The sequence below is a fragment of the Coenobita brevimanus genome, chromosome 92 (assembly GCF_032717465.1).
Source record: "Coenobita brevimanus isolate Jiangsu-jjx chromosome 92, ASM3271746v2, whole genome shotgun sequence".
Lineage (NCBI taxonomy): Eukaryota > Metazoa > Arthropoda > Malacostraca > Decapoda > Coenobitidae > Coenobita > Coenobita brevimanus.
The window spans coordinates 20599010-20624188 of record NC_137045.1 but is presented as its reverse complement, the minus strand read 5'-3'; the positions used below and the strand labels follow the sequence as shown (position 1 = coordinate 20624188).

General features: G+C 44.7%; 1 protein-coding gene across 4 annotated transcripts in view; it reads right to left on the bottom strand.

The window, feature by feature from the left end:
* The window catches only part of by (focal adhesion protein tensin), a 272729-nt gene that overhangs the window by 221349 nt on the left and 26201 nt on the right, over positions 1-25179 (bottom strand). For all 4 annotated transcript variants that reach the window (XM_080282141.1, XM_080282143.1, XM_080282144.1 and 1 more), the window contains exon 2: positions 4560-4729. In XM_080282141.1, the coding sequence (XP_080138267.1) occupies positions 4560-4729 (170 nt within the window). The remainder of the gene's footprint in view (positions 1-4559; positions 4730-25179) is intronic.

Genomic DNA, 25179 nt, shown 5'->3' with positions numbered 1-25179 from the left:
CTGACTTTGGACTTATGTAATGTCATAGACGGTGGTGTTTTATGACGTGAGAGTGAACCTCGTGGAAGATAAGTTTATTCATTTTCTAACGATACTCAAATTCTATGACTGTTCCCTGACCAAGAATAGAAAAGAACCCTCCTCCTCCTCCTCCTCCTCTGACATCAGAACAATTTCCAAGTAAATCTAAGTAAAGTTAAGCTGGAAACAACAGCGCCATGACACACTGGTCGGCACAGCTGAGGGAGGCCAAAGTTACTTGTGTGTAGGAAATATTGACCCCACGGCAACTACTGGCGGAGGGAAACTCTATTGCTCTTTGGTTGTCCAACATTTCATATTGGGTTGTGCTCGCCCGGCCGTGGAGCAAGTACAGGGGCTGTGTGTGTGTGCGTGTGTGTGTGTGTAAAGAGAGAACCAAAAGTGTGTGTGTGTGTGTGTGTGTGTGTGTGTGTGTGTGTGTGTGTGTGTGTGTGGAGAGAACCAAAGGTAACGCTGGAAAGAAGTGGGAGTTCTAATTTTTATCGCCTGCCTTTAGAAGGCAAGGCGATAACGTTTTTGCCTGCGACTGTGTGTGTGTGTGTGTGTGTGTGTGTGTGTGTGTGTGTGTGTGTGTGTGTGTGTGTGTGTGTGTGTGTGTGTGTGTGTATTCCCATTATATCTCATGAACGGCTCAAGCTAGCAACATGAAACCTTCAGGGTACCAAGATATGGCCAAAAACTTAGACGATTCGAAAATGGCCACTCATGGTCAAGGTCAAGGTCACCAAAATGGCTGTCAAAGGTCAACTGGTTTTTATCGCCCGCCTTTAGCACCATTCTATCTCATGAATGGCTTGAGCTATCAACATGAAACCTTCAGGGTATCAAGATATGGCCGAAATCTTGGACTTCGCCAACAGCATGTTCTGGCGGGCGATTAGCATTCGACTCCAGAATGCTTTTCTTTCATATATACAGAAACCTAAACAGCACAGTTCAGAGGGTATGCGACTATACACCTTCCCCCCCCCCCACACACACACAGGGAGTACTGGTAGGGCCTGAATATTGTAGGTTCTGTCATGGCTTCAGTGCTTGGCTTGTGGAGGTGGAAAGGGTACATGGAGGGGGAGAATGGAGGGAGAGAAAGATGCGTTTGTATGTGTGTGTGTGTGTGTGTGTGTGTGTGTGTGTGTGTGTGTGTGAGAGAGAGAGAGAGAGAGAGAGAGAGAGAGAGAGAGAGAGAGAGTTAGCCTCGGGAGGGAAACGAGCGAGACAGAAATGTGGGAGAAAAAGAATACAGAACAGAGAGAACAAGACACAAAGACAGTAATAATAAATGTGGAAAGAGGTGAGGAGGATGAAGGATGAAGGTAGTAATGGTAATAAAGGAGGGCGCTGAGTGAGGAAGGGCAATGAAAGGGAAGGCAAGAGGGAAGGGCAGGGAAGGGCTTGGGAGGAGAGCCCGTGATGAGTGCACATAAAATTGAATAAATATGGCAAACCCTGTACTAACTCAATTAATTTACACACCTAGATGGAATCACGCTCTCTCTCTTTCTCTCTCTCTCTCTCTCTCTCTCTCCATCTATCTATCTATCCATGTAAAATCGGCGACTTTTGAGCTTTTGAAGCAGTGATACAATATATAACGGCACAGAGAAAAAAGTACAGTGCTTAACTGATGATGAACGTATAGTGCAATATATTTTGTGACCATCAGTAAATAAAATGCATGGTGAAAAAAATATTAGCTGATTATCCAGATACGATTTAACAATAATGAATTTTGGACAACCACAACGTAGGCATGTGACGCGCGCCCAATGTATGTCTGGCTACTTGTGACGCAGGCAAATGTCACGTAGAAACACAGGTAAACGAAACTGTAGTTGACTGAATTAACCAGATACATTATAACTAACTTTATGCGTGCATGGCCAAGTACGTACCTTAATATTTTAGTCTGGGTAACGTCAATCGATTTTATTCAGCTCGGTGAAGGTTCAACCATCAAGGAGTTAATCAGAGTTTTTGGAACATAAGTACATTTCAGAAGTCTCCCCTCCATCCTAACAAAGTATATACCCTGCACTCAAATTCTCCCGACAAATTCCGAGCTAACAGGCCATGGTCGTAAACCGGTATGAGGGTCAGGTGGAGGCGCTGGCACGATTTGTTGCCCCAGCAGTCTTTGACACTCCTGCCTGGCCGATTTATTTTGTTTATTACTTTCCTTTGGGATGTTACAGATTCCAACTACAGGACTGTCAGTATAAAAAATATATATATATATATATATATATATATATATATATATATATATATATATATATATATATATATATATATATATATAAAACGAACATAAAAAACATGCATATGAAGGTGTAATATATCACAACACACACACACACACACACACACACACACACACACACACACACACAAGGAAGAAGTCCTACCAAGTCCCCTAAGCCAACAAGGATACGGTCTTTCATCCGGTCCGGTGTGATCTGGGCTGGTTCAGGGCCGCCAGGTTTGAAGTGAACTCATACGAAACCCGGAAGTGCAGCGCCAGCAACTGCGCACGTAAGGTGGCCGGTCAGGGGAAAGCCAGACGAGGTGAATATTTGAAGGGCGGGGGGCAGGTGTGCAGAAACCACCCAGGCTTCACCGTCACCATCGTATATGTACATAAACACTCTTAGTTTCACCCAAAACCTCATACTGCCCCACAGTTTCTCATATTTCCACACCAAACCCTCATATTTCCACACCAAACCCTCATATTTCCACACCAAGCCATCATATTTCAGCACAAGCCCTCATATCTCCACACAAACCCTCATACCTCTACCACACAAACCTTAAATTCCTACACAAACTCTTTATGTCTCCACACAAGCTTTCATGTTTTCACCTTCCAGGCAGGTCTCACACAATCAAATTTCTTATCTTCACACAAACCCTTACATCTAGTCACGAACTGGACGCCGCTGACCACATCTCACTTAATATTACCTCCATGAATGACGATGGAAGGGTGCGCATTCGTCACAGTGTGTTTGCAAGATGTTTCAAAAACTTTTATACGGATTATGAGCCGCTTCAGCATCTGCTGCTGTTTGTTAATCCTTTGAATCTGGCGACGTCTAGTTGCTGCCATATGATTTTTTCATTGAACCTAAGAAGAGTTCCCTAGCTGTCAAGGAACTGATGAAAGCTTTATTTGACTCCTCCAATTCGAAAGGCACCCAAGATGAATATAATCGTCTGTAAGTAGAAAGGATTCAGAGGAAAATATTTAATTATACTGAAGGCTGTCAGATGCTAACCAATACAAATTTTCACTCTTTTGCTTCCGCTCCCTGTCACCTTTGTAATGACGTTGGTAAGTGCAAGAACCATAACCATGAACTTTATTAGAACGGTTACCATGTAATCCTTACAGAGTTCCATGCCTCCCTAAAGCAGCCTACCACGCTGGCGATTCTTTTCGTTGAAGATGCAGACAAATAATCTCGGTAACTGTCTTCATTAAAAGCTCATCAAGCCTTAGCTATAGACATTATAACACTCCACCCACCACACCACATTTATTGGCCTCTTGGATAAACTGGCCAATATATTTTACTCGTATGATCGCCAGGCAGGGGCTGGATGGTTTTCAGATGCAAGGCACAATGACAGTGGAGTCATTTTCATACCGTTCGCCATCCGCACGTTTCACCAATATTGCAAAATATTTACTCTTGATACAGTTTGTTCATTTTGGACATGGAATAAGATATGCAAGTCTGCTACATTATAACTTCTGAACCAGTGGTATGTAAAGCGAGCGATCCTTTCTCTTAGGGATTAATCTTGACAGACCTAATTAAAGGTTCGGTTCTGGTGGGCAGTTTAACCACAGAGCAAGTAGTCTGGGACGTAAATACGGAACCGCTCACACCGTATACTAGAATTCCTTTACAGTGTTTATCAATCACAATACTAACCCTTTCAAGGAAAAAAAAAATGATTCTGTGGATCACTGAAACACGTGGAACAATGTCCGAACGTTCGTTCCAGAGCATCATTACTATTACATGGTGCGAAAATGATAACAGTTGCGCTGACTAATTTAGACTTGTAGGTGGATGTCAATTAGTTAAAGCGGATCGTTTTGCATGTAAAGTTATGAATATAATTATTTACTCCTCTGTTGCTGACACCATAGGATTACCGTCATATAAGTACTACAGTTGTTGCAGGCCTGGTGCCTACAGTGTATGCTGCTTACATGCAGCGCCCTGTGAGGTGCTATTAGCCTACTGGTCTACGTGTTTATGTACCCACAAAATACAGAAATACGCACACATAATTTATGGGAATAACTGTTACACACAAACAAATGAATATATGCGCTCTGTGATGTAGTATTGTTCCATACTAGTTAATGTACAGATTGTGTACTCACATTAAACATGTACACACAAATAAGAACAATTATTATATACCAAGAGAGACACATGAAGTGGCTATGAGTCAGGTACGGTATGATATGGTATAGTAGGGCATGGTGTGTGTGGTACCTGGCGTGCAGTACGGCGACATGCTGTGGGTGCTGTGTGATCCACGAGTCTAGCGCCTTACACACTGAGCACAGCCTCTCCAGCGCCGGGGCCAGCTGCTCAGGCCACCCCAGCTCCAAAACACGGGGCAGGTACTGGCTCACCTCACCCTGACCCGACAAGTTGAACACCTGAAACACAAGCACAGGTGCTCGTTAGACCGATAACAATGCCAATACCAATAACGATGAAGATGTTAAAATAATATTAATAATTATAATAATAATAATAATAATAATAATAATAATAATAATAATAAACAATAATAATAATAATAAATAATAATAATGATAATAATAATAATAATAATAATAATAATAATAATAATAATAATAACAACAACAACAACAACAATAATAATAATAATTCATTATTCGTTCATCTAATCCTGTGTTGGCCCATGAGAAGCGTAGGAGCCCGAGGCTAGACAAGTTGGTCATGACATTTAAGATGAGAGTGACCAGCATCACTCACCCCTGGGTGGCATTACGTGAGCAATAAACCTCAACCACCCCTTGGATAAAAACCTGCACCAGTTCAATCCTACTGGAATGCTTTAATTACCGACTAAACCTCCAGGCGCCATGATTTTGTTATATGGTTACCGCCCAGCGTAGTAAATGGTTTCCTCGTGTACGGGAAACAATAATAGTAGTAGTAGTAGTAGTAGTAATAATAATAATAATAATAATAATAATAATAATAATGATAATGATAATGATTATCGTCAACATCCTCATCCTCATCATCATCCCGACCCTTCTCGCTAAAAGATAGGGTAAGATCCAACTCCGGCTCATAAGTATTGAAATCTAAGGGTTTTTCCTCACGAAATACCACTCAGGGGAGAGAAATTAATAACTCGCCTTGAATGTTTGAACTGAATAACCAGTCCATGCCCCTATGCTCCTCAAGGGACCAAAGAGATTCCATAATATAGCATATAACAATAATAATTAATAATAATAATAATAATAATAATAATAATAATAATAATAATAATAATAATAACAATAAATTTAATAATAATAATAATAATAATAATAATAACAATAAATTTAATAATAATAATAATAATAATAATAATAATAATAGTAATAACAAATTACTGTTAGCATTGTAACAAGTTTGATAAGTTTAGCTTTCAGCGATGTGGTTTTCACTGTTTGGTTAGGTCTGCAATTTGACTATGATAAATTATATATATATATATATAATTCTCAAGCCCTCTGAAGGATACTCATGTTAAGTTCGAAGGAGAGAAAAGTTCAGTCCCAAAGACGCTAAGATAAGGTTCAAACGATGTCAAGGTTAGGTCAACGGATATACAGGTTAGTTCCGAAGGATGCCAAGGTTACGTCTAAACGATGTCAAGGATAAATGAAAGGGATGCCAAGGTTAGGGCCCAAGGATGCCAAGGTACTGCAGGTAACTTGGCTCTGATTTCCAATTTTTTCACTGTTTCCTCGAAAGTTGGCTCGGGTTTCCGATTTTTCCTACATCTCATTTTCATTCGCAGAAACTTTGCTTTTTTTTTTTTTTTAATTAGCTTTTGTGCTTATCATTATTAGCATTTGATATTATCTGACCAATTTTAGCTCCATAATCTCCCTCAAACAACAAACCCCACCCTGTTTCTAGGGAATTAACCTTGAAGGGGGGGGGGTAAATGACATACCTTGTGTTTCATTCTTGCTATTCAGAGGATTTTGTTCATCTTAGGAGAGGGCCCTAATAGTGAAGGGCTTTATGAAAGTTGTGCTTAACCCTTCCAGTCGGAAATACATTTCCTAGACAGAATAAGATCATCTGATTATAGCAAAATAACGCCATCTATCTATCTATAGCCCGACGCCCTAATCCCGCAAAGGGTGGCCGGAGACAAAACGTCTGCAAGTCGCTCTGTCACCCACCATTTGACTACCCTCCCCCCAACTCACTCCCCCCTCCCTCATTTACCTCTCAACTCCATCCCTTCACCTCATCCTCGGTCTACCCCTCCCTCTTCCTCCCTCCACCTCACCTACATACACCCGCTTAGTCAGTCTTTCATTCTCCATTCTCTCCACATGTCCAAACCACCTCAGTGTATTTCTCTTTATCTTCTCAACCACATCCACATCCACCCCACAACATTCCTTCACTTCTTCATTCGTCAACCTGTCCCTCCATGTCACTCCACATGCTCCTCTCAAGTAACTCATTTCCACTGCTCTCACTCTTGACTTGTTCCCCTCTTGCAAGGTCCACGCCTCGCTTCCATACGTCAGGGTAGGGATCACAATACTATCATGCAGTGACTTCTTAACTTCCGTACTCAACTCCCTATTTCTCATCACTGCTTTCAGTGAACCAACAACCTTCCTTCCCTGCTGTACCCTTTCACGCACTTCATCCCCCAACGTTCCATCCTTACTCATCACACACACTACCCAAGTACTTGAATGCACTCACATTCTCCATATCCTCACCATCCAACCTCACTGTACATTCTATGACTTCATTCCTCTCAAAAACAATAACTTTACTCTTGTGTATATTACCTTTCAGATTCCTCTTCCTACATACTGTCCCAAATTCATTCACCAAACCCTACAATTCCTATTCATCTTCACTCAACAATACTGTATCATCAGCAAACAGCAACACCGGAATCTTCCAAATCTCACTCGCATTCATTAGAGCCACCCCCACATCCACTGCCCTACCTTGCACCTCCTTTACAACTCCATCCAAGTATATATTAAACAGCCATGGAGACATCACACAACCCTGTTTCAGTCCCACGCTGAGATCAAAGAACTCACTCAGCTTACCATCCACTCTCACCGTAGCCCTAGCTCCTTCGTACATACTCTTCACAGCACTCAACAATTTCCCCTTCACTCCATATATTCTTAATACTTTCCACATGCCTTGCCTGTCTCTTCTGTCATAAGCTTTCTCCAAGTCCATGAAGGCAGCATACACTTTCCTTCCCTTCTCTAGATACTTCTCCACTAAACATCTTAGAACAAATATCTGATCTACACACTCTTTTCTCTTCCTAAATCCCCCTTGTTCTTCTCCAACTAGCTCCTCTGTCATATGCCTAACCCTATCAATGAGTATTCTACCATACATTTTTCCAGTCACACTAAGAAGGCAAATACCTCTATGGTTAGCACATACTTAACGCGCACACACACACACACACACACACACACACACACACACACACACACACACACACACACACACACAAAGACGCCACCGCATTATTAATTGGCATCATCATGAAACAAGAAAAGAAAGAAAATCTGGATAATAAAATCTGACGAAAACAAGTGGTAAACTTTATCACTGGAAAGGCGTAGTCATAACAAAGATCCTAAAAATAATAAGTCACACCAGCAAAAGAAACAGATTAGGTGATATCAATGTTTAACCACTTCGGGGGAGTTGGTGAATTAGGATATTTAATTCACGCCACCACCAGAAGATCTGTCATTCAGAGGCTTTAAAATCTATCACCAGTCACCCTTTCTCTGTTATTTACACATCTGGGTATTGCATTTGAGAAAAAACCAGACGATTCTTCTCAGTCGAGGGAAATAGCAGCAGTCAAATCCTTATAAATGGCCACACGAGGGGATTGAAAAAGAGATGACCTGTGGGAATTAACCCCATCAATATAGTGAGGCAATTTTTTTTTATTATTGTTATTTCCACACGATTTTATTAAAGTGGTATGACTGTAAATAATGCCATGGAAATGAAGGAGTTCATAAGAAAAGATCATACCACGAACTAACTATAAAATATGTAAGTCTGATCAGCTAGTCAGGTCAGGTGCGGGTAAGGGGATGGGTCTGTTATGATGTGGCAGGGGTAAACCAGTTCTGCTGTCGGGCCCTGCTGTGGATGTCACTGCTTGCATTGCGCAGTTGACCCTTGTGCGGTGTGATGCGGTGAGGATCTGTCCGTTCTCCCCTTTGGGGCTAAGATGCGAATGAATGTGTTTGAATGGATGAGTAAATGGAGAGTGAGTCGTCCTGTCTCGGTTACCTCCCTTTCCTTGGGGGAAGCAGCCTAGGTATATAGATAGATAGATACAATCTTAATTAAGTAGTGTGATTAAAGTGAAAAGAATGTCATGCTACCTGACTTAATAAGAAAGGATCATATCCCGTAAAAAAAAAAAGTCAAATGAGGCAGTACTGATAAGGCGAGAAACTTACGTAATAAAAACTACCTTATTATATCACTGAATATAACTACATTTATGGATGACTGGTGATTACTGAAGACAGCATCATTTTTGCAGAAGTTGATCAGTTCTCAGGCACAAGATGTCAATCATACCGTTATTAAGTATTTTTTGAAGCATAACTCAAACTATGAAAAGATTACGGGAAGACTGAATGCTAAACAAAAGACGATTCACGGAAGACAGTACAGTTGTTATTATTCTTACAAAACGATGATTAATTTGTGATTACAAATGAAAAACATGAACGTAACTGTAAAAGCTGGTTCACAAGATCAGTTTCGAGGCACGATGTTAAAGTGTGTTTATGTGGCAGGTGGCCAGACTTAGCCCACCTGAACACGGAAGAGGGGGAGGGGGTTCAATCTGATTGTGTATACGACCATTTCTCGAGCAATTATCCATCATCATGCTTCAAAATGGAATATTGTAAACCAGCTTCAGGACACTGGATACCATGTAAGGCAGGAAGGTAATCCAGGTTATGAACAGGCAGACTATGTGCATATAACGTACCGGCAATTTTACTAACGTGGCTAAATACTATCGTCTGCTGATATAGACAGAAAAGCAGGAAAACCCAATGAGGTGTTTATCCAAAGTGTTTATCTCTGTAACTTGGGTCTTTGTGCCAACGGCAGGTTATTCACTCACTGTTCTGAGATACAAGGCCACTTCATCAACGAGTTTTGCACAGTTACTCCTCCACGGTGATATCCCAGATATTAATTACACCTAATAACCACGAGGGTGGATGGGCAGTAGTCAAGTGGCAAACATCGCCCAATTCTGAGTTATGATCCCCCTAACCCACAAAATCATTACTTCCTGCCATCACTATTTCAAGGAATAATTTCAGACGGATTTTTATAAAAGAAAATTTGCTTAGAACTGCATAAGGTAAGTAGTAAGCCCCTTGGTGTTGTGTAAGCCTCTTGGTGTGGCTGAGTGTAAATACGGAAAAATGCTGAGTGGTTTAAGCAGACAAGCAAATGGGGACAGACAAAAGTTAACGAGATGGGAACTGCTGGATGGTAATTGAATTAAAACATACACACCCACACTACATTGTTATCGTGAATGTTAACAGCATCGTGTGACTAACAGGGCAGGATATGAACAAGAAGAAGAACCGGAAACTTTCAAATGAACGGGAAAATTACTGCATCAGGTGGGAGTGAGGATGGGGAGACAAAACAATGGTTGGATAAACGTGGATGGGTGAGAGGTATTTAGGGATGAGAAGGTGGGGTAAATATTGACTGCCACACACACGCACACACACACACACACACACACACACACACACACACACACACACACACACACACACACACAATAAAAGTTACACAAGAAGGGCAGTAAAGTTTGGAGAAATATACATACCGGTACACAAAATACAAGATGAAGCCCTATTACACCACTACATGATAATTACAGTCGCCCTCGTTTTAAACTTAGTCTCCGTGGTGTCACACTCTGCGTTCTTTTAATAACTAGTGTGAGAACTGCGGGTCCGACACAAAACCAAGGCGAGACAAGTTTCCCCTAAAAGAACGTCCTTGCCACAGGGGTTGTTGTGGAGGGGCGACCATATTAATATTATTTTAATAATAATCACACTGTCTACGGACGATTTTATTCAGCGATTTCGTTTAGCCCTAGATGTGAGAGAGATCATTAAGGCTTTCTCCTGGCCTGAACAAAATCGTCTGGAGGCTTCAGGAGAGGATGATGACCAGAGACTGACTAGGAGTGTATGTGAGTGAGGTGGATGGGGAGGGGGGAGAGAAAAAGGAGACCGAGAATGAGATGGGGGGATAAGGTGGATAGGTATAGGAGAGAAGGGGGTGTGAGCTACGGAAAGGGTTGCCTGATGGCGGAGGACAGGGTGACATGGAGGCGATTCTCCTATGGCCACCACTTCCGGGATTAAGGCATCTGACAATGGATATAGAGATAGATAAACAAACAGATTTAGACAGACAGATAGATAGCCTGACAGACAAATAGATACATACGGAGAGAGAGAGAGAGAGAGAGAGAGAGAGAGAGGGGGGGGGTTTAAAAGAACATTGCCCTACAGCCAGCTTTCCCTAGATTCCTTTATCAAGCCCTTTACTACGAGAACGCCAATTTGTACTTATTATTGCTGCTACCTGACGATTTTACTGAGGCTGGGAAAACCCTCTGTCAACACTCCCAGCCTCCTATTCTCATTCCGAGCTGAATAAAATCGTCTGGCATTAGCTGGAATAGACCAAGTGATGATTAATGGAAGGGTTAACAATAACGGCGTTTAATCCTTCAGTTCGAAGTCTCTCCTAAGCCGAATGACAGAAAACAAAGACGACGAAGAAGACGATGACGACGATGACGATAATAATAATAATAATAATAATAATAATAATAATAATAATAATAATAATAATAATAATAGTAATAGTAATAATAATAATATAATAATGACAATATCACAATCTTAGCTAAGGCATATGATAACGACGGTCAAAAATTGACCTTAACCATGCTTATGGATGGAAAATGAAAACATCAAATGCAATGAAAACTCGACACAAAGTTACTACTGTTTAAAAGAAGAGACAAACTTCAGTATAAATTAACATAGTTACATCCAAGTTCCCAGCCCACACTGTTATTTACTTCATTCTCTTGGAAAGAATTTAAACTCTCTCTCTCTCTTGCAACTTCACTTGCAGACGACGCATGTGATAATTACAGATATATCGTTAAACCGATGATTCGAGTTAGGTCCTTACTATTTTATTCTTACTGCCACCAGACGCCTTTATTAAGCTTATGAAGGGCCTCTCGTGTTGCAAAGGATTTAATAAAGCTGTATCTAACCCCTCCAGTTTGGAAACTGTATCCTGACCTGAATAAAAATCGTCAGGAGATGGCAAAAAAAAAAAAAAAAAAAAAAAACGTTCTGAGACAAATGGTTTAAACTGGGTAGCAGAACACAGTCACATCCCACACCTCACCTTAAACAACAATCCCCTACCACACATACACACACACACAAAAAAAAAACCTTGGTGTAACATACAGTACATCAATGTCATTTAAACAACACATCACAAACATTAAAAATAAAATAACACCAAGACTCAATGCTTTGAGGTCACTTGCCCATACAACATTCGGACACAACAAAGAAACCATCACCACAGTATGCAAACAATACATACGTTCAGTGATGAATTATGAAAGCTCCGCCTGGGCTTCTAACCTCACCAAAACACACTACAACACTCTACAGACCATACAGAACAAGGCCCTAAAAATAATCACAGGCTGCACAGCTACTACACCCACAGACCACCTACATCAAGAAACCAAAGTCCTCAAAGTCAAGGATCACCTAGACACGAGAGGCACCCAGTTTCTTGCTGCAGCATCCACAAACGCACAACATCCACTACAGTACATGGCAGCACATCCACCCACACCAAGGAACATCAAAACAACACCCAGCACACGATACCATACACAAATACTGTCATCTCTCCCCCCTCGCCCATCTCAGACCAGCTTCCAGAAGCATATCCATACTCAGATCACTCGCCGCTCCATTCAATCACTTAAAGACAACACACAGCTGCAAGCACGGCCTCCTGACATCCACCCTTCTGAATCCTATCTTCGTGAGGACAGGGTCCACCTGGCCAGTCTGAGATGTGGGCACCACCCAGCCCTCTTAAGCTACCAGAAGAGGCTGGATGACTCCGTCGCTGATGCCTGTCCAGGATGCAACACGGCACCCCATACTATTAAGCACATTATGGAAGACTGCATTGCACACAATCATCTACGCCAACAACACAACATACACTCTTTGAGAGCCCTGTGGGAAAGCCCGGTCTCGGCCATGGCCTTCCTAAGGGACTCGGGGCTGTTCGGCCAGACTGCCTAGGGAACAACTACTACTACTACTTAAGATTATGAAGGGGAGGGCAAGCCATACCATACCATACCATATCACACCACACCATACCATACCATACTGTACCATGCCATATCATTCCTTACCATACCATTCCATGCCATATCTTAACACACTATTCCTTAATCACATGACGAGGACAAAGATAGTCAGATTTATACCTCGTTGTTGACTGTGCTCTGTAATATGGAATGCAGCTTAACCACTTGCTAACGGCACAAGTGTTTTATAACCGACCGTCATTAAATAAGGGCCTGACTGCACTCCTCTTAGTTTTAGTTACATGATCGTTGTTTTCCCTTTGTGAATTTATTTACTGCCTACTTCTTCGGAGATTGCTTGCTTGCTTGTACAGAAAACCGCCTGTAAACCTACACAGTAAAGATGCCGAGAGTCGTACTAAATAAAGGTCACCTCTCCGCCAAGTACTGTTATTCATCAGTTTTTCTAATTCCAGGTAATTCTTTCTTAACCCAGTATGAAATTTTTGTAAACTGTACTCAAGTGTCTATCCTCCGAAAAGAGCTGCAAGCAAATCTCACGTGATCTCTTACCAAATTCGTTGTACACTTTTTAGAACACTTAATTTTTAAAACTAAACACTACTGATTTTATAATACGACCAGTCAGTTATATCCTAAAAATACGCAGTCACTTTTTCTTTGTGGGAGGGATACGTATTCAACGTCCCACAGCTTATTTCTGCAGTCATATGAATTGAATGGTAATGGTAACAGCAACAGACAATCCCTTAACCCCTAACACATACAGTGGTACAAAGCCCTAAACATTTAAAGGTACTGTGACTGGTCTACACAACTGGTGGCAAGACATGATCTACAAACCTCCAGCCGTCTCTCTGGAGATTCGAACCTGAGCGTAGTATACGTCTCATCCCGACGGGTGCCTTGAGACCATCTGACCTCCAGCCATCGTCATTATAATCTTTGGAGTCACTACAGGATTTCGTCCAATTTGCTGTCATTTCAGAACAATGCACTAAGTTTTCTCATCCAGGAACGATGACCCCTGTCTTATTTATCCCCGACCAAACCTAATCTAACCTGGACCCTCCTGGAACAGAAAATGTGCCCAACTCGACAGCATAGTTCGGTAATTTGCGTGGTGGTGGTGGTGGTGGTGGTGGTGGTGGTGAAGGGGGTGGGAGAGTGGGGGTATGGTGTTAAAGAGAGGTGGCCACTGCTGTGAGGTGAGGGCGACACACAGTTGACCACTCCCACGGGGCAGAGGTGACACGAGGCGAGGCGAGGGAGAGGGAGAGGGTGAGGGCGAGGGAAAGGGAGTGAGAGAGAGGGTGAATGTGAAGGGAAAGTAGAGACAGAAAGGGTAAGGCAGAAGGAAAGGCAGTTGCTGAGGGAGAGGAAGAAGAAGCACGCACACAGAGGATAGTCGTCGCTGGAAGCTGACAAGGACTCAACGTCGGATATGGAAATGTTTAATGGTGGGTGATGATGGGTGATGATAAAAGTGGAGAGGTCAAAATGCGTGATGATGAGTGAGGAGTGTGAAACACGTGAAGAGGAGGGAGGAGAATGAAATATGATGATACTGAGGGAGAGGAGAGACGGTGAGAGGTGATGGTATTATAGTGATTGCAAAAGAAAGCATAAAGCAACATAATATCAAAAAGGGGGACAGGGAGAATAAAACATGACACAAAATAATACTGGGTAAATAGCCTCCATCAAGTCATTGTAATTCCCGCGTTAATAAAACAAGTTAGTAAATATACCATCGTGAATATAATCATAACATCTCCCCCGCGGCGAGGCAGGTGGGTAGGAGTGAGGCTGGTGTCGTTACCGTCATGCCATAATTACACGGACTACGGGCTTACACCACAATTGCTTTCACAGCCAACACATCTGCCCACACCCCTACCATTTCTCTTCACTGTCAGATGAAGCGCTGCCACTCCATCCACATAGTACACATAGTTTTAAAAGCATATTTAAAATAAATTTTGAGTACGATTACCAGTTACAGAGAGGAAATGGTACTTACTGGTGGGTTCTGAATAGGTTACTGGAGAAATTTGCTGAAAAATAACATTCTTCTTTCACCCCTTAATTTATCTGATTTTAATAAACGATGGGTGTTCAAGGAGACTATTTGGCTGAAGGTTTTGGATGGTTGTGGTGGCTGTGCTTATGTAAATCTCCTTGTAGTGTAACGTTGGGCTGGGGACGATAGGTATGTTCTAGGCGTTCTGTGAAGTAATGAGTTGTTGTCTTTGTGGTGAGAGATGGTGTAGCGTAAAACTGCAAGTATAAGGTAGATGCTATGTTGAAAGAGATAACTGGGATCATTTCTAACATCCTTCACTCAGAGAAGTCTCTCATAAGATTATAATTTAATAAGCATCGCTGTACTAAATGTTGGAAAATGATAGGAGGAAAAACGTATGGTACCTGTTTAACGGCTAAGCCCGTATTATCCCTCTTGGGCGTCAGGGGGCTTGAGGTTGAGCTACAAGGGTCTATGTCACTTGAGGCTCGCAGACCGATGTGCCTCCCTTGAAGCATTTGGAATATTGGAAAAATCTCTACTCACCTCTTGTGGGTTCGAACCGTTAGGCGCAAAGCAAGGTTTTCGTCCCCACTTGAGTATGTAGGTAACCTGAACAGAGTTCCGTTTAATTTATCTAAAAAAGACTTATAACGAAGGTGAATCATCGTGGAAAATAACAGGTTAGAGAAATAACGCTAATTATTTCGGGGAACAAGATATGCCAGCAAATCCTTTATTCCGCAGAGGCCCAGTTCATAGCTAATGATGATGATGATGATGATGATGCCAGAGAATACCTTGTATAATTCCTGCCTCACCCTTCCTGCCTCATGCCTCTTGTTTCACTTCGCAGGGTCTCACCACTCCTGCCTCACTCTCTTGTCCCCCACCAGTCACTGCCTCAGCTTCCTGGCAGCCCCCCACCACACACTGCCTTTGCCTTTACACACTCACTCACTCACTCACTCACTCACTCATTCACACACACACACACACACACACACACACACACACACACACACACACACACACACACACACACACACACACACACACACACGCAGCCTCATCTCAAACACGACACACTGCCTTACCAAATACAGATATTCCACACACTTTGCTTTATCACACACATGCTATCTCTTCTCTTTTCCCCGCAACGCTTTGTTTAACCTCCTGTCCTCACCACACACACACACACACACACACACACACACACACACACGTCTCACTTTCCTGTCCCCACCATGCATTGCCGCACCTCCCAGTCCCCTCCCACATACTGGCCTCACCACAAACGCCACACATTACCTCACCACAAACTGCCCTACCCTCCTGTTCTCCATCACACACTGCCTCACGCATCGGCCCTCCGCCACACAATACCTCACCCTCCAATCCCCCACCACTAACTGCCTTACCCCTCCGTGCTTATCACACCCTGCTTCACCCTCCTGTGCTCCACCCCTCCGGTTCCCAGATCAGCTGAAGCTCCTGCATGCGAAATAGCCTCGATAAGGGAAGGTAGACGGCGCAACATGCACCTACGCCTTTTTCAACCATACCCTATATCAGTATAAGGTCAGAGAAGGGGAAAACTGTCTGTCTGTTTAATTGGCTATCAATTTACTGCCTGGCGCCGCATCGTTTGACGTGGTCTCGATAAAAGGACCTCTAGAAATTTACACAACATCCTCTTCCCAGGACTACCCCACCCTCCCAAAATATTCTCTCATCTTATTTCTCTATCACGTTCTCGGTCTCCCTCTCCTCCCGTCCACCTTACTCTTCCAGGAAGAAATAAAAAGAATATAACATCTCTTCGTGGAAAAGCTATATCTGCCTCACCCCTTTCTGTCTTGTACCCTTCATTACTTCAACTCTCTCCCTCTGCCTCCATGCTCACCCCTCCTATCCCACGACTCGCTTAAGGGCAGAGTCACAGAGAAGGAGGGTAGAAGAGACACAAGGCACAGACGATGACACAAATATGACTGATAGAGCAGGAGTGGTCTGGTAAGATAAGAGAGAAAGCAAAGATGATGAAACAGAAGACACTGGTAGTAAACACTGGTATGCAATATGTTTGGTCTCCCCCCCCTTCCTCACAGTGACACCCCTTAATCCAACTAAAGTCATTATCCCATCTCTCCCCTCGCATCCCTACCTTCACCTCACCCCTTCTCTCCCCTTCCCTAAAACCCCTTCCGCCACCCTCCTCCGCCTCATATTGGTCTTGAAAGTCTCACCACTGGAAATGAGGGCTTGCCATGCAGAGCTGTCTACCCCTACCTCACTCGGTTAGCTTCAGTATCACCCTGCCTAGACAAGCATCTCCTGCCTTAAGCTGCCTACCCACGTCTCTCTTGTTTCAACCTGTCTACACAGTCCAATCCTAACTTACGCTGCCAACCCAAATCTCTTTCTCCACACTCTGCCTACCCCGTCCTGCCTCTCCTACCGTAGACTGCATATCCTTGCCTGTTTCTCTTGTCCCATTCTGCTTACCCCTTCTGCGCCTGCCAAACCTCGCTGCCCCTATTTCACACTCTGTCTCTCCTGCAACACTCCCTCCACCCCTTCCTGCCCGGTCCGCCACACTTTTCTAGCCCGTGCCTAACCTTCCACACACTATCTGCCCTTGCCTTTCGCTGGACCTTTACTACCTCGGTAATAAACCCGTAAAGAACCTCATCCATGACATCCTTAATCCTCTAGAGACCAGTATTACCCCGGAGTGACGATGCGGAACATTAGAAAAATAATTAAGGAGAGAACCCTATTGTTTGGACCCATTATTATCCTCCCAATTATAAGCTGGTAGGCAAAGGGCTGTACGTTAATTACCTTCCCACAAAATCCCACTTGCAGCAACCCTGGGCTCCAGAAGGTTGAGTTCCCAACACTGAACTCCTTCCCCCACACACCTCGCTCCTGACCTCCCACAGACACGACCCCTGGCCCCCCACAGATATCATCCCTGGCCCCCACAGACATCAACCCTGGCCCCCACAGACATCAACCCTGGCCCCCACAGACATCAACCCTGGCCCCCTCAGACATCATCCCTGGCCCCCACAGACACGATCCTTGGCTCTCACAGACACGACCCCAGACCCCCACAGGAATCACCCCTGAACCTCACAGGTATCATCCCTAGCCTCCCCACATATCAGCCCTGACCCCTGACCTCCACAGATATTATCTCTGGCCCCCACAGACTTCACCCCACGGCCCCTGACTCCCAACAGACATCACGCCTGACCCCCACAAACATCACCCCTGATTCCCACAGACATCACCCCTGACCCCCACAGACATCACCCCTGACCCCCACAGACATCACCCCTGACCCGCACAAACATCACCCCTGACCCCCACAGACATCACCACTGACCCCTACACACATCACCCCTGACCCCCACAGACATCACCACTGACCCCCACAGACATCACCCCTGACCCCCACAGACATCACCCATGAACTCTACAGATATCATCCCTATTCCCCACATACATCACCACTGACCTCAGCCGACCTCACCCCTGACCCCCACAGACACCAGCCCTGGTCCCCACAGACACCAGCCCTGGTCCCCACAGACACCAGCCCTGGTCCCCACAGAACATCATCCCAGGCCCCACAGAACATCATCCCAGGTCCCACACACATCACAACTGATCCTCACACACATCTCACTTGGCCTCCACAAATATCGTACCCAAAGACATCATCCCCCTCACAAACATCACCCCTGACCCCCACAGACATCACCCCTGAGCCCCACAGACATCACCCCTGACCCCCACAGACATCACCCCTGAGCCCCACAGACATCACCCCTGACCCCCACAGACATTACACCTGGTCCCGCACAGACATCACCCCTGGTGCCCACAGACACCAGCCCTGACCCCCACAGACAACAGCCCTGGCCCCCACACACACCAGCCCTGACCCCCCCCACACACCAGCCCTGACCCCCAAACACACCAGCCCTGGCCCCCAACAGACATTAGCCCTGGTCCTCAAAGACAACGCCCCTGGCTCCCACAGACATCACCCCTGGCGCCCACAGACATCACTTCTCGCGCCCACAAACATTGTCCTTAAAGACATCACCCCTGGAGCCCACAGACATCACCCCTGGCGCCCATAGATATCACCTCAGGCGCCCACAAACATTGTCCTTAAAGACATCACCCCTTGTCTCCACAGACATCACTCCTGGCTCCCACAGACATCACCCCTGGCCCCCAACGACATCACCCCTGGCGCCCACAGACTCACCCCTGGCGCCCACAGACTCACCCCTGGTGCCCACAGACATCGTCCCTGGCCTCCACAGGCATCACTCCTGGCCCCCACAGACATCACCAATGACCCTCACAGCCATCACCCCTAACCCTCACAGATATCACCCCTGGCGCTTACAGGCATCACCCCTGGCTCCCACAGACATCACCCCCGGCCCTTACAGACATCAACCCAACCCAGACTTTAACCCCACACACCCCATCCCAAGATTCCTCGAATCCCGATTTCCTGGTCCGTATGCCTCTTACACTGATATTTTTCAACACTTTTACCTTATAAATTTATTCTACATACTGCACCTTGATATTCTGTTTTACTTTACGTAACTTATACCTAGAAGATACCGAAAGAGTAAACAAAAATAACATACAAGCGTACATTGACGAGCTACATATATAACTAGAAAGATCTCAGAAAGCACATACCTCTGCCAATCCCACTGCCATTAAAAAGGATCCGGATCAGGACTCTTGAATATAGGATCCGGATTCGGATCCGGATCCACCCCCAAATTCAATCAATTCTTTCTTAGTCCATGGACCACCTTTCCACTAAATTTCATTGAAATTCACTGCGAACTTTTGGAGATATTGTGCGGGATGATCCGGATCCGGATCCGCCTCAAAATTTAACCTTTTCTTCCTTGGCCCATGGCCCACCCTTCCTCAAAATTTCATCAAACTCCGTTCATAACTTTTTGAATAATCCTGCTGACAGACAAACAGACAAACCAACCAACGAAGGCAAAAACATAACCTCCTTGGCGAGGGTAAAAATTGACTGGTAAGGAAGAGGTGGTAGAGGGCCTCCCAAGGTAACGACAACACGACCTCTCGACCTCTCAAGACCCCACCTTTGTACCCCACCATCGCGGAAGTGGCCAGACGACGTGTCTTTCCGTCTGGAGGAGGGAGGGAGGATGGCATATAGGAAGGGGTAGGGTAAGGCAGTGGGAAGGCGGAGGAGAGGAGGGAGAAAGGAAGGAGGGTAGGGAGAATGGGTATATAGAAAGGGGTAAGGTAATCAGGCGGAAGGGAGGGATACGAGAGAGGGAGGGAGGGGTAGTCAAGGGATAAGGAAGAGAGAGGGAGGTGAGAGCCAGAGATAGGGGGGAGGAGGGAGGGAGGAAGGGAGGGAAAAGGAGGAGGGGTAGTGGAGGGAAGAGGTAAGTTATTTAGGCTACCAAGAACCTAAAGGGGAAGGGATCATAGTGCCGCTTCCTACCTGCCTCACAATGCTCAGTTGTCGCGCTCTGCCCAGGCACGAGATAGGAACGCACATACACCCAGCACAGGCAGGCAAGCACACACCCAGGCACTGGCAGGCAGACACACACCCAGGCACAGGCAGGCAGGCGCAGGCATACATTTAGGCACAGGAAGGCAGGCACACACCCAGATACAGCCACGCAAAGTCAGGCTACAACGAATACACTCTGGTGCAGGTAGACAGGCACACACCCAGGCACAGGGAAGCAGGTAGGCACACACACAGACAGGCAGACTCACACCCAAGTACAGGTTGGGAAGCAGGCACACGGCAAGGAATAGGCAAGAATGTACATATCCCGGCTCTGGCAGGTACGCAGTCAAGGCACAGGTGGGCTGGCAGAAGGGTGGTGGGAAGGAAGGTAGATAGGAAGGCAGAGAGGGAGGCTGGCAGGCAGGAACGAAAGCAGGCAGGCAAGGAGGTAGGGAGGTTGACCAGCGGAGGCAGGCAGGGGAAAAAGCAGGAAGCAGGAAGGGAAGTAGGCAGACAGGTGGGCAGGGAGGAAGGAAGGCAGGCAGTCAGGGCACAGGTGGGAAGGCAGGAGGATGGTGAACAGGAACGATTATTTACAGGTGCACACAGGAAGCCACAAACACACACACACACACACACACACACACACACACACACACACACACACACACACACACACACACACACACACACACACACACACACAACACTGCACGAAAAATAAAAAGCAGAGTCAAGCAGGCAGGTAGGCAGGCAGGCAGGCAGGAAGGTTGGTGAAGGTCAATACAATAAGGCAAAACGGATTATATGGAAAGAGGTTAGATAGATGATAATGAAACAAATGAGGAGGAAACCAAACAGCTTAATAATATACAAGGATACATGCAAATAAAGAGGAGGACAGGGGAGGTAAACATCCAAACAGGCACACACAGGATGGCAGAAAACAGGAGTCGATGCAGCAAAGCAGGAGGTAGGGTAAGATAGGAGAGTTACGAGGGGCGACAGGAAAGTACGAACCGGGGATACATACATGCAGGTAGGAAGGAATGCAGGCTTGGGTGCAGGGGGGAAGCAAACAGGTAGGTGGAAGTTAAAACTAGAGGCACCTCCAAGGGGGGAATCACACCAGCCACGAGCCAATACATATCTAGCGCGGCTCGGAATATGACCTTGACTTTGACCTAATTTCACCAATTTCGAACAGTAGGAGATTTTCATCCTTACTACACACCTGTAACGTTTTGTGATGATATCTTGAGCGGCTGCACAATTATCGTGCTAATAGACACACAGACTTTGACCTACTTTCACCAATTTCGAACTCGTACGAGATTTTCAACCCAACCACACACCTGTAAAATTTTGTGATGATATCTTGGGCGGTTGCGAAGTTATCGAGCAAACAGATACACACAGAGACAGACAGACAAATTGAAAACAATACCAGCTTCGCACTCGCGGATGGTAACAATACGGTAAAAGGGTAGGTGTGGACAGAACAGATGAGAGGTGAAGAAAACAGAAAAAAATAAGATGAAACCCTATGAAGAGGACGGCAGAGAAGTCAACATTCATAAAACAGATTCAGGATGGGGGGAAACAGGAATCAATAAAAAAAAAAAAAAAAAAAAAAAAAGGGGATGGGTAAGGCTGCACAGTGATGAGACGAAACCAGGAGCTGGAGATGTCAAACAGGCAGGCAGGACGGGATGCAGGCTTGTTTGCATAGGTAAGCAACAAAGCTGACCGCATAACAGGCAGGAAGAGTCAGGGAGGTAAGTGAAAAGCAGAAACGATGAGAATTCGACACAGCAGATGCAGAGGAAGTGGGATGAGGCACAAAAGGAGAAGAGTTAGAAAAAAAAATGAAACACTAAAAAAATAAGAAAAACGTAAGGAAACAGTAAGAAAGGAGTTGTAAGAAAATGGTGGCGATAATTGAAGAAAAACAGGTACGAAAACTGCATGAAAAAGAAGAAAGAATGGCAATGCAAAAGAAAAAAAATAAGAAAGCAATGTAAGGTAGCAACAGAGGTGTGGGGAAGGAACGGAAGTATGAGACGCAACGGATGATGAGGGAGCAACGGATATGTGAGGCAGTAAACGGAACTGTGTCACCGGAACGTACGATGAGGCAGCAACAAAAGTATATGACGGCCACGGAACTCTGAGGGAGCAACGCAAGTGTCAGAAGGAACGAAAGAGTGGGAGGTAAAGAGGCAGGATGAGAGGTTGGGAGGCAGGATGGGAGGTTGGAAGGCATGATGAGTTGGTAGACAAGGTGGGAGGTTGAGAGGAAAATAAGTCAGGACTGTGACAAGTAAAACAGTGCTGAAGATGCAAGGAGGTGCTGAGGTACACAGACAGGAGGCAAGGGAGGCAGTAATATTAACACAGTGGAATTCTAATTAAGTCCACCAAGCTAAAGCAAGCAGCCTTCGTAAAATATACAACCAGGTAGAACCACATCATTTATGGCACGATATAAACATGCACTATTACATAATGTACAGACTGAGACCAGCAACTCTTAGATAATATATTTTCCTTTTAAACACAGCCCGAACCACACTTCATATCTCAACTGACTGTATACAGGAGGAGCCAGACAGTGTGACTGTAAGCTATCCTCTTACGTAAGCTTGGTACATACATGCTTTTTCACCGTAGTCGAATTAACACCTTCACTACGATACGTCTTATTGTCAGATTATTTTCTTCAGCAAAAGGGTTTTGATTTCTAACCTCCCCAATACCACACGTCTCTCCTATAATTAAAAAAAAAATGATGGCAACAAGGAAAAAAAAAAGCTTTAACGTGTTCAAGAGGATATCATTATAAGGATCACTGAGGGTCAGTTGCAGAGAGAGAGAGAGAGAGAGAGAGAGAGAGAGAGAGAGAGTAACCAACACGTCATCGCAGAGAAAGATTCACATGATGCAGATGACAGACGTCTCAAAACGATATGCTATGTAGGATGTCCAGTCAAATGCGTGCCAGACATCACGAGGGTCATCCCTTCCACCGCATGACTTCTCTTATGTTACACTGTTGTTACACCCACACGATTATACATTATATTTAACTTGGGAGGGACTTCTAGTACTGAGTTGGTTGTTGTTGTTGTTGATGATGATGATGATGATGATGATGATGATGGTGGTATTTTTGTTGCGGTGGTTGCAGGTCCCTCCGGACGTTGTCCTCCTCCTTTCGACAGACCGGGGGGGAGGTGAAGGACATTTTTATTACTGGGCAGTGGAGAAGCCGGTTATATCGATGCCACCACGTGAAGGCGTCCCATTCCATCATTACTGAATGGGGTTATGAAGACTATTATTTTATCTCCCCAATTCGAAATGGACTCTTTAGATGGGTAAAATTATATGACGATGGCAAGCATTGAAAAAAAAAAAAAATGTTTGGGGGTTCATTTTGGGACAATTTTGAGTAATAAATGACACATCAGTAGAGTCCAACGCACAACAGTTACTGATGGCATGATGGGCGTAAATGGCCTCTCGTTAGTCACCCACAAGGTCATCAGTACATGGAACTCAGCAGTGGTTCAAAATTACATCCGTGGCAGCACAATTGGCATCCTGTGGCTCCATCTCTGCTGAGCAAAATCATCTGGAATTTTCTAGAATAACCATATTACTAGAACTGTCCTCACCACGACATGGCTAAGACAACATTTATTATTCAGAATTAGCCTGAAAACAACCTCCTCAAAATTGGCATCCTTTTCACGAGGTAATCAACGGCGGGAAATTGGTGTCCTGGTGGTTAATTAAGTGGCCAGCATCACCATCTACGTCTATTGGATCCCGCTTCACACCAAGCTGGCTATGGGCTCATTTGTGGCGGCGAGTGGGGTGCAAGGAAGGCAATAGGGGTAAAGAGAAGGGAAGTGTATGAGAGAGAGAGAGAGAGAGAGAGAGAGAGAGAGAGAGAGAGAGAGAGAGAGAGAGAGAGAGAGAGAGAGAGAGAGAGAGAGAGAGAGAGAAACACGGAAGGGATCAGCAGAGGAGGAGGATAAATGCAGACCATACGAAAAGTGAGTGGACAGGGAGAGGAAGTGAAGACGGAATAATAATAATAATAATAATAATAATAATAATAATAATAATAATAATAAAGCAAAGTACAGACAATCAGAAATAGAAAACGTTAAACTAAAGGAAGAAGAAGAAGAAAAAAAAGAGGACATGCGTAATATGTAGGGGGGCTAAAACAAGCAAACGGAAAAGGGTAAAGTGAAACAATGAGGACAGGTCAGAGGGCAACAACGTATCGCACAGGAAAGAAAAGGTCAGGGAAAAAAGGAAAAAATACTGAAGGAAGGTCAGAGTAAGAACGCACCGGATACAACACGAACGATAAGTGAAATGTGCAAATAACGAAGATACGTGAAGTAGAAACGAGGCCATCTCACAGAAAACGAAAGCTCAGGGAAAAGGGAAAATGTACAAAACTGCTAAATGCGGGAGCTTCGGGGCCCTTCAGTTAATAATTCTGGTGTGGTGTGGTGTGGCGTGGTGTGGTGTGAAAGGGTGGTTTTGTGAGGTGTGTTCCAGTATGGGGCGGCTTCCTTAAAGTCGTTAAAGTCAGCAGGAGTGAATTACCACGCCTTCGAAAATCGCTAGTGAGAGAAGGACGGACACACCCGCTCCGAGAGACGGCCCTGCATCTAAAAATAACGGAGGGAAACAAAAGAACGAAGGCTTATACTTGGAAAGGTGTTGGAAAACCGGACGAAAAAGTACG